This window comes from Myotis brandtii, unplaced genomic scaffold (assembly GCF_000412655.1).
Source record: "Myotis brandtii unplaced genomic scaffold, ASM41265v1 scaffold174, whole genome shotgun sequence".
NCBI classification, from domain to species: domain Eukaryota; kingdom Metazoa; phylum Chordata; class Mammalia; order Chiroptera; family Vespertilionidae; genus Myotis; species Myotis brandtii.
In genome coordinates, this window is record NW_005356437.1 from 3,087,296 (window position 1) to 3,098,888 (window position 11,593).

Here is an 11,593-nt window from a genome sequence, read left to right on the forward strand (position 1 = left end):
TGTCCTTGCGCAGCAGCGGCGACGAGGCCCGGCTGTCCTCGCGGCCGGGCGACAGCTTCTGCTCCTCCCAGAAGACCTGCAGGATCTTGTTCTCCTTGCGGAGGGTCTTGTTCTCCTCGCGCAGGGCGCGGTTCTCCTCCCGCAGGCACTTGTTCTCGTCCTGCAGCAGGTACTCCTTGGCCAGCCGCTTGTGGTGCAGCTTGTGGTGGAAGGACGACGAGGGGGAGAAGTAGGGCGACTGCAGGCGGCAGTTCTCGTTCACCCACCGCCCGTCCTGAAACACGAACATCTCGTCGCTGAGCTGCACGCGGGGAGGGTTGTAGTCCAGCTCCAGGTCCGCCTGGGAGGTGGGGCGCTCCATGGGGTCCAGGGGCACAGAGGAGAAGCGATTCAGCGGGTAGGAGTGCTGGCTGACCACCCTGCGGCTGGGCCTGGGCAGGGCGGCCTGCCTGGGGCAGCGCGGGCTGGAGTACAGGTTGTGGAGCCTCAGGAAGGGCTCGGCCGTGCCCCTCTGCGGGAGAGAACGGGAGGCCCAGAGTTAGTGAAGGGGCGGACACACCCTAGGCTGGCTGACACCCCGCAATAACCCCGGCTGATGGTCTGGCCTGGCTCGGCCACAGTAGGCACTTTTCCCTCTTGGGGTCCTCACAAGGTACTGCAGTTGATGCTCATTATTCCCCGCAGTGCTGTTCTATGAAATTTCTGAGGACACTGAACCATGAATTATGATACTGAACCATGACTACTAGGTTAGGTTCCTGAGAGCCTCTGGTCACATTTTCATCCACCATTCAGCACATCGCCTATTTGTGTCTGTTGAGAGACACCTTATTTAATACGTATTGTTGATTCGTTAGCATTGAACTCTGACGACAGCACTGTAACTCACGCCTGAACAAAGTTCACCTGACACCTGTTTTCTCTGTAAGGCACATCCCTGCCTTCGTGTGCTTGGGAAGACGAGACAGCACTTCAACATGATGCTCGGGGGTGATTTTCGACAGTGAAATCACCAACAAAAAGCAGGGAAATGTGAAAATCCTGGTACTAAATAAGCTGTGAAATAAACACTATTTCACAGTAGAAGAGCTGAAACAAGGCTCCTCACTGAGCACCTTTGCGCCAGGCACCTCAAACGTTTCCTCACTTTGTGCGTGTCCGTGGATGGCCGCGGAAGTGCCATGAGTACTGATTTGGGAGTTACCAAAAATAAATTTAGTGGGGAAAAAATTAGGCGAATTTACAAACATGGAATTCACCAATAATGAGAGTCACGGTTCTGTTGCTGATTCGCATGTGAAATGAAGAGCTCTCTCGCCCTCCCTGAGACCCAGATTTTTCACCAGTAACAACAAGGTTGTCAAACTCCATGATCTCAAATTAGGCACCTTCCAACATTGAAAGTCAGTGAAATGTGCCCCAAAAATGGAAATAACGCGTGCCCTGCTTGGTTCACAACACTTTGTGAGGATTGAATGAGAGAAGGAATGCAAAAGTGATTTTAAAACTGCCAGGTGGCATAGAAATGTAAGATGTTATCTGGAAAAGTAGGCTTCACTAATGGAAGAATTCTGAGTTGCATTCAAAAAGTGGTGAACAGGTGAAATGCATCCTGGAGAAGACACAGCAACCGCAGCAATACATTTAAATAAAAATACGATCGTGATATTTACTTTGAATACACTGAAAACATTTCATCCAAGTACATCGCAATGCTCTCCAAATACAAATTCCTTATTTCTTAGGTTACTTTCACTATTTTACAGATAGAGAAGATAGAAAATAAGTCAGGTTATATACTATATTTATATAGTGTATATTTGTATATCTCTACACATATACTATGTGTGTGTGTGTGTGTGTGTGTGTGTGTGTGTGTACATAGAGATAATTTGCACAGTGTATAAGGTTGGTTAGAATTCCTTAAGACCCAACGAGCTAGACAAATAGATGGCACAGTTCTATGCCATTAACTTTACAATAAGCACATGTCATTAACTTTGTAAGGATGTGATTAATCTTCCAGATAGTGAGGGTGTGAGGACATTCTGTAATCACATCCTTATTTGCTTTAAATAAATCCAGCCTCCATAGTTTTTATATTTCTCAACTGGAAAAGCACATTGGCTCTTGTGGCTGAACCTATGATCAGAATGAACCTCATGGAGGATAGTCCACACCATGTCCTTGTAAATTTAAGGTCCTTTGATCTAGATTTCTGGGAAGATTAGCCAAGGTCAACAAGGAGTACAACTGGAGAGGTCCTCTCCATCCTCAAACTAGAAACAATGCAAGGCTCCATCTCAGCAGCGTCTTACTCTACACCAGTGGTTCTCAACCTTGGCTGCACATTAGAATCACCTGGGATTCTTTTTAAAATCCTGATTTCCAGAGGATAAGGCCCAGAAATCAGGATTTTAAAAAGATTCCCAGGTGATTCTAATGCGCAGCCAAGGTTGAGAACCACTGCTCTATAAAAATGCAGTTTTAGTCAATGGTGTGTATCCAAATCCTGAAAAGGAAAGGGAAGAAGGAAACAAATATTGAGCTTCAATTTTGTGCCAGGCCCTGAGCTGAGCATTCTATCTATCGAATTACCTCACAACACTGAATTTAAAAGGAGTTATTATTATTCCCATTTTACAGATGGAGAAACTGAAACTCAGATAAGTTAAATAACCCATATCAGTTCACTTTCTAATCCACAAACCCAGTTCTGGTTCCCTGAACTTATATGTCTGAGGAATACACATGGGGGCTTGCCATGGATTTATCAAAGGATTTGCAGTACGTTGGGGGTCAAGACACTTTTTCCTTACCTTTTCATTATAGAAAATTTCAAACATATATAAAAAGATAAAGAGAATAATCTAATAATTATTAGATGTGTACATTGTTTCATGTACCCATCACCTAGCTTCAGTAATTATTAAATTGAGGCCACAATTGTTTCATATGTCCCATCAGCCAATTCCACAACCACTCCCTTGTCACTGGGTTGTTTTAAAGCAAAGTGTAGACATTGTCTCATTTTATCCATGAATACATCAATGTGTATCTTTTAAACAAAACCACAATACCATTATCATCCTTTTAAAATTTAGCAATAATTTCTTAATATAAGCAATTACTGAGTCAGCATTCAAATTTCCCTAATTGTCTTATTTCTTTTTTAGGATTGTTTGATTTCAATCAGAGAGATAGTCTTCTTGATCTAAGTGTATGTCCAAAGAGAAATGTATAATGCTTTATACCTGTTCAGAGAATCCCTGATGGCCTTTAAATCATCCTATTCAGCTGCCATTATTCTATATTCACTTTCTGAACTGGGCACTCAATGAATTTTCAACTGTCCCCTCAACAGAAATGCACTAAATAAAAACTTAATGTAAAGTGATGGTTCCCTAGCTATGGATAATCTGGTATCTGGGTCCTTATCTTTATGCATGCCATCAGGTGGCCTTAGTCACATCCTCTCACCTTTTGACCTTTGTTTCCACTTCTGTATAATGAGGGTCGGTGGCATTACCTCTAAATACCCTCTTAGTCTAACTTTCTCTGGTTCCACAGATCCATGTTTGTGAATAGGTACCACAATGCCCCCAGCAAAATTCTTTTACTAACCTAGTTGACATCTTGTCCCCTCCCTTAAATGGTCAACACTTCCTAGCAAGACCCTGTTGCCTTCTCTGTTCCATGCCCACTGTGCTAGGGTGAGGGACTGCGGCATGGAAGGGTTACAGAATGTTACAGAATGTGCTAAGGGGAGGAAATGAGACATGAGAAATTGAATGTGCTCGGAGGGAGGGGGATGTATGAGGAAGGATTGTGTTGTCAGGATATGGAGAAGGATTGTGTATGTGCTGGGAGGGGGGACTGACATATGGAGAGGGATTGCAGGGTTAGGAACCATGGAAGAAAAATTGCTAGATTGTCTTAGAAAAACAATGTGTTATGATACGCTCCAGCCAGGTGTGACTCTGTTTACCCCCCCTTTGTTCTTATGAACTTTCTGTGAACTTCTAAGGTAACACTGTTTTGCTATAAAGGATCATACTGCACCCTTGATCTCTGCCACATGCTCTGAAGCTCCCAGAGGGGGAGCTAGGTGCTGTGGTCAGCTGGCCAGCTTAATAAAGGCTCTTAAATTTAAATTCTGAGTTGGTGGTCTATCTTGTTGAGCCAACCCATAACACCCACCACTCCTGATTCAGAAAATGTTGATGGACTAATAGGTTCCTTTACTTCTTTACCAGGAGACCAAATTCTCCCCTTATAACTGAGTCCTAATATCTTTCCTTCTATCTCCAGATAGGACCAAGAAAGAGATCAAATCCACTACTGACTCATGGCCTAGTCTTTTAGAACACAAAAACATCTTCACTTTAGCCTCATCTACCCAATAATTTTAGCCTCATCTACCCAAGATGAGGCTAAAGTAAAGCAGCACCTTTTCTATTTCTGAAAGTGAGAAGATACTAAATATACAGGCATTTCAGATATGCCAAGAGTCCTGATTGAACTTTGGGAAAACATTATGCCAAGACAAATTCTTTCCTTCCCATGATATTTCCCTGATTGCAATCAGACCAGCTGAACTTAGTCCTCAAATGAAAGCTCTTTCCTGGCCTTGTGAAAACTTCTCACCCTAATCTAGTCCCACTCTGAATGTTATTGCGCCAATTATTCTTCCACATTTATGTTAATGAATCAACTAATATTGCTTTAGCATCTGGTCTCAGACCTTACCCTCAGGGAACTTCCAGTCAATTTAAAAAGTCAGTTATTAGCACCAACTATTTTTTGGTGAAAATGAGAGAGGTCAAAGTTCCACAAGCATTAATGCAGGCAGTAAGGATGGGAATCTGTGGCTGGACACCTGGAGAGTCCTGGCTTTGCACTGTATGAGTGCATGACCTTTTAAAATATTTTCATTTCCATGCTTATATTTCCATGTATAGGATATGTGGATGCTCACATGATTCAGAGCCACCCCGTGTTTGTGCAGGTTGTACAATGACAAACTCCAGAGGGTGCTATTTACAACTGTTGTTGCAGTGCACAACCTTACTATAAATGCTGTCCCACCGCAGTTTATTGTAGAATTCAAAATAAAATAATAAAATGTGATATTTTCTTTGTTTATAGTGAGCTACAGAAATGCAAGGATGTACTTCGGTTAGGAAGATAAGTTGTTTAGCATTTCCTTAGAGAAAGATTTATAGAATAAGAAAAAGAAAATAACACTTACTGAATGACTATTATATGACAACTAGAGGCCCAGTGCATGAAAATTCATGCACTGGAGGGGGGGTCCCTCAGCCCAGCCTGCCCCCTCTCACAGTCTGGGAGCCCTCAGGGGCGGGAGGCAACCTGATGATCAGGAAAAGGTGATGCCCCATCACACCTCTGCTGCTGCCACTGCCAGCAGTGCAAGCCTCGGCCGGCCCTGGTTACCTGAGCCTTGGGTGGCCCTGGGCAGCTGGGCAGCCACCATCTGAGGCTTGCCTGTGCCTCGGGCCAGCCCTGGGTGGCTGGGGGACTGAGGGGACTGGGGGACTCCGGAGGCAGGCGCGTGGAGCCAGGCCCGCCTGGGGGTAGCCCAGCCTTGGCGTACGCCTGCCACCCTGGCTGGGCTGAGGGGACTGGGCACCACCATCTTGTGGCTGTGGGCACTGCCATCTTTGAGGGCGGGGCAGTCAATTAGCATATTCCCTCCTTATTGGCTGTGGGTGCCACCATCTTTGGGGGCAGGGCATTTAATTAGCATACCCCTCCTTATTGGCTGTGGGCACTGCCATCTTTGAGGGCGGGGCAGTCAATTAGCATATTCCCTCCTTATTGGCTGTGGGCACTGCCATCTTTGCCACGGCGTGTCCTATCATATGACAATATGATAATTGATTTCCACATTCATAGTTAATGTCTTACCAAAAGGAGCCACCCATGGTTCTACCTCAGATCACATAGCCAAGAAGGGGGCAAAGCCATGGTTTAAAACCAGGCTGACTCAAATGGCATGCTCATCCTAGCCCCTCACAAAGGCCAGATGCTTTATTTTGCATCTGTTGATATAATTACTTTGCAGTGGTTCTCTTATGTTCTGTCTTGTCTTCTCCCTAGGTGAATAAATTGCAGCTCTCTAAGACAGTGACCTGTTCCTTATTTATTTATTTATTTTTACATCCTTAGTCCTGGAAATTAGAACAGCACATTTCATATACAGTGGAAGCGTAATGAGTCCTTGCTAATCAAACCAAAATGCACTGAAAGCTAAGGAGGAGATATTAGGTTGAAATATGTGAAACTGTTAACATTGTGCCATTTTTGGCTTACAAAAGAGGTGATTTTGTTTGTCTTAATATACTAATGTATTTGATAAAGCTATGTCTTCATTTCAATTCATATTTTTAAACTGCAGAGCTGTTGCTGCATAATATAAGTGGTATAACAGTGGAAGTCTCCTCATGTGAATCTCACAAAACTAGATTCATCTATGTAGCTCTTCAGCTGTCCCCTGCATACAAATGCCTTGGGCATGCTGGTTGTCCATATCACCATCTTAAACCTATAATCTAATGAGTGCTGAGGCCGAAAATTCTCAGTAACTTTGGGCTCAAACGTCCCATATCTTTGAGTGCTCTTCAGAAAGTCACTTAGCTACTCTGAATGTCACCTCTAAAATGAACCTAAATGTAGCTGGTCTACCTGTTTCCTTAAGTTGTTCTGAGAGGCCAAGAAAGTGGTAGGCAAGCTGTCACAAAGACCAGATGGCCAGATCTACTTGTAAGGCTTAAACAAAATTCCTGGCCTATAGCAAATGCTGAATATATTTCTTTACAAAAGGACTTTCCAAAATGTGAGCATTTGTGCTAAGCAAATACATGAGGTACAAAATCCCAGGCCTCCTTAGCCTATGTTTGAAGCCAGCTCCTTCTCAGGAGGTCACCTTGACCAGTGGTCTCACTGGGTTGGTTTTGTAAGCTAAATTATTCTGTCCTTGATGTCCTTGAGCCCTGACAAAATATAGGAGCCAACAAAAAGCCCCTGGAACATCCCTGAAAGTTCTGCTAAGCCTGGAGGCCGAGCCTCTGGCAGCAGGTCCAAGTCCCCAGAGCATCTTGGCCCAGGAAGATTGTCTCCTCCCTGACCATTGGGAAATGCTTTCACAATAAGACATATCCAGTAGGAGGGAGAGGAAACAGTTGGCTTCTTCCTGGGAGAATGGGATATGAGGATGGATGGAGAGAAATACAATTGGCTACGAGGTTCATACCACCTTCCCTTCAGGCCTTATTAAGAAGGTGACCAAGAGACTAGAGACTCTGCCCTCAGGAGAATGTGCTCATAGTTGTAACCTAAGATGTGTTTATGCTGGGGATTCAGGAAGAGCCCTGGGCATAAATCCTTCACAGATGCCTGAATCTCACCTATGAATGGGAATTGTTCCTTAGCATCAGGCCTGGCCTTCTCCCTGTCATTTCCTTCTTAAATATAAGTGATCCTGGAAGAAAAATGTTTGAAATCACCAACAACTGGGTGCCTTTGTCAGATCACCAGCCTCCTGGCAAGTGTAGAGAACAGAGGAAGAGTGGTCAATGGTGGGGGAGAAGAGGCAAAGGGTAAAGAGGTGGGTGGTAAGACCAATGTCTCTTACTGATGCTACGGCATTTCTAAGGAACAGGACTCTCTGTGTGGGACCTTTTGGGGTGGAGTTCCTGGGGTTGGTGGCTTCCCATCTAAATGGGTTTAGGGACAGGACTGGCCAGGCTTACCTACCACTGAAGTTCTCTCCACTCCTGGAACAGTGTGGCTACCACACACCAGAAGAGATGTCCAAAGCCTAGTAGATTCCAAGACTATTAACCAAGTTTTTTAAACACCTACTTTGCCAACAGTACTGCGGGTTACAATCAAAGAGCACTCAGCCATCTGAGGTACTTACCGGCATAGGAAGCTGAGAGGCCCAGGATGCTAGAAGGAAGAGCCAGATATGCTACTAATTTTCAGATGAGGTGACAAGGCTGAAGCTCGTTATCAGCTCCCTATACTATGTTAAAATCAATGTTGATTTTAATGCAAATAGGTAAGAGGATAATTCACAGGTGAATGTAATTGATTTTAATAAATTATAACATTAAGAGCAAAGAGGATAAATATGTCATCATGTGTGGTAGTTTCAGCTAATTGCTTAACACAGAATCTCATGAAATCAAATTGGCAGAGATATTGGTATTGTCAGCAGACTCCATAACTTCCAAAGAACAAGCCCAAACAAATGGGATTGAGAAAAGGAAAGTGGAGGAATGAGGGGGCCCTGGAGGGTGCTTTCAGAGTATAGATACTTCATTAATGATCTAGTAGTAAACATCTTCATGAAATTCACAGATAGTGCTCAGTTGGGGAAACAGGAATGCCTGTGAGAACTGAATCATAAATATATGTACCAAAGGAACCAGGGGGTCAGCTAGCTTGGGCAGGAAATAACACTGATGGCTTGCAACTTAATGTGCTGAAGGGAAATAGATCAGAAAACACAAATATTTAATATGAGGAAGAAAAACTAGAAATCAATAAGACCTGGAAAGACCTAAGGGTGATAATAATTAGTGAGTCATAGGCATTTGCCATGTAACTGAGGAGCCCCAATGCCCAGCATGATTGGGAGCTGGGAGGCCAAAGGCACTTTCTGGAGACACAGAGCTGCTGATGCAATTCCCTTCTAAAACAAATGGACTCAGTTCCAGAATAAAACAGCATGTGACAGATACATGCAGGAAGGTCAGGTGCAAACAGGTAAGATGCAGGGAGAGGAAGCACTATCTATAAAAGCAAGAGAAGAAGCAGAAGGCTAAGGCATGGTCTGGCCCAGCCAGGTGGCATATTCCCAACTTGTGGTGTAGCAGAGTGAGTGGGCATTAACCTGGGTTTAAGCCCCTAACTCCAGCTCTGCTGTTATTAGTAGGATTCCTGGGGTTCCCAGTTCCTGTACTTGTATAATCGCTGCCTCATACTTGCATGGCCCAGGTCTCAACACATGATCAAATCAGTGCTCGGTAAGATAGTTCTCCTTCCCCTTGTTAACCACATCAATCCCTTTCCCCAAGCCTGGAGGAGGTCCGATGAATTCATTGGTCCCTCTCACAGCCCTAGTGGTGACACAGTTCAGATAATCTAAACTTATAGATCACCATACCCCTCCCCCAGTGCACCAGCCTAGAACATCCTGGCAGGTGTGTGAAACCTGGTACATGACTTATGTCCTCATGGCAGGTGTACCCATGATGCCATATCTGCCCATAAGGAGCACTTGTGCCCAGGGCAGCAGGTATCCTCCCATCCCATGCCCTCCATGCACTCCTGGACCCCAGCAGGGGCATCGGGTCCTGCAGCACAGGAAGTGAATGGCCCCAGAACAAGCTCGAGTCTTTTTAAACCACTCTCCAGTTCTGTTCTCTTTCTCTCCTCCGCCATGCTGGGTTGTTTCTGGGAGGCTGGCAGGGAGAGTTATGCTAGGTTGAAGACTTTCATAACTCTCTATCACATAATCACTATTTCAAACCCTATTCTGACCCCCATGCCCAACCTCATCTTCAGGTTGGTATCCTCTGCCAGTCCCTTAACAAAACAAACATTGATTTATATGAGCTGCGAACAAACCAAAGGAGCAACACCCATCATCAGGAGAGTAGTGGTCAACAGACCTTCATGTGTATTTTACGTGGAAAGAATCAAACCTAAAACAAGGTTCCTACAGTTGCAGGAACCTTGTGGGCAAGCCATCCTGTCTAATGATCAGGATGAAGTGAGCTTATGTTCTAAGCTTCATGAGCTGAAACAGAGAAGTAGCTGTTCACTACAAAGTTATAGAATAATGTGAAAACAAATAGCCAGAATGCTTTTTTGTCCTGTAGGTGTCCTCCTGCTGAACATACTTGCCTAGAATGTTACAGTTACCTCCACCTGTGGAAAGAATGCTGAAGGTTTTCTTTCTAATCTTTTTCTTTTCAAAACATGTAACACTGGTAATCAATACTGTCCCTCCACATCCCTGGACAGAGGTTTCAGATAGTTACCTCTGCATTGGACTCCTCCATCCTACATTTCAGCCCCTTTGGTTGCACTGCCATGGTCTTCCAACAGGGCCTTAGGTGACTCTGTGGAGAAGTAAGGTTGCCCCCTTTATGACATAGCAGCAGTCGACACAATCCAATCAGGAGAACCCCGCCAAGGAAACGGCTGCTTAGCAGAAGGAGAACTGAGAATCTCCAGCCTGTCAAGACTTCATCCTTTCATTGGTCTCTGTTCTGAATCCCTTATGCACACCCCCTTACACTCTGTCTTGGGTGAACAGCAGGCCTTCATTCTCTTGACATTTCCAAATGACCCTGTATCCCGGTGTATGTACTAGGTTTTCTTCTCATGGATTGAGTTATATGTATTTGATTGCAAGCCCGAGTTCTGATTCTCCTCCAAAAATCCAGAGTGGTGGCACGAGTACCAAAACACCTAATTTTCAGAAGATTGGCTTATTTCAGAGTGTCATGTGTTAGGGCTGGAAGGTCTTACCAGATCACCTAACCCACCCTCTTCAGTCAAGGAATGAGGGGACCCAAGACCCACAGTGGCTAAGTGGCCTCCCTGACACACACAGCTGGTTGGCAGCTGACACACAACTAAAATCAAGGTCTTGACTACTCTATAGACGTCATTCTATAACATCTTGCTAGAGTTTTGAAAGAGGAGGGATATACTGGCTAAAACTGATACTTTACATCCTTCTGTGATTATCCATACCTGAGGTAGAACCACATTGATTGGAATTTCTAGGTTTTCAGGTCTGGTATCTCTTTTTCTTGTAAAATGTGGCCTTGAGTGCTGTGGAAAAGAGAAAATAAGATGTCTGCTTCCCAGCCCATCATCTGGGCCTCAATCTCTCATCTGTAAAACACAGGAGTTTCTACTCACTTACCTCCTCTTGTAAATTATGTACATTATGAAAAACTGAGTTTGAAAGAATGTGAAGATGATATCTGATAAGGGGCTTTATCAACATCTGAACAAAAGTTAAGATAGGTATTGTGGTTGGTGTCAAAGCCTTCCAAAAGCCTTTGGAGCAGAGATACCTACACCTAGCCTTTTTTAAAGATTATTATTTTTATCTCAAGTAAGAAGCCATACCAATGTTAGGTGCCAGGTATAGGTCCTATGCAGAAGTTGGTCACCAAAACACTCAGAACATTCCAGAGGTGACATCACAAAACAATATAGTGCTTTTCAAGGCTCATGGTCTCTGTCTCTGAGCATCTCAGGCAGGAATGAGGCATCTGGCAGCCAGAAAAAGCTCACCCTGGTGTGTCCACTTGCCTGGTCAGGGTCAGTGTGACACATAATAGTCCAAACACTAGCCCCCTGTTTGGTCATTCTGGCTGCCATTTGCATCCCTCCTGCTAGGCTGGGCTCAGATCCCTATCCTTTCTTCAGAGGTGGCATCGTCTACTTGTAGTTGGATTACTCAACAGGGAAGAAACCCAAACTGAATTCTTTCCAGACTGAGAAAAAATGAAATGCAATATGTTTTCTGACACCAACC

The 11,593-nt window shown here is 44.3% G+C and overlaps 1 protein-coding gene across 1 annotated transcript in view; it reads right to left on the minus strand.

Moving 5' to 3' along the window:
• SPERT (spermatid associated) overlaps positions 1 to 11,256 on the minus strand; it is an 11,922-nt gene extending 666 nt beyond the window's left edge. The window contains exons 1-3 of the mRNA XM_005863240.1: positions 11,182 to 11,256; positions 10,798 to 10,878; positions 2 to 511 (exon numbers count right to left, since the gene is read on the minus strand). Coding sequence (XP_005863302.1) covers positions 2 to 511; positions 10,798 to 10,878; positions 11,182 to 11,256 — 666 coding nt within the window. The remainder of the gene's footprint in view (position 1; positions 512 to 10,797; positions 10,879 to 11,181) is intronic.
• Positions 11,257 to 11,593: the final 337 nt, after the last annotated feature.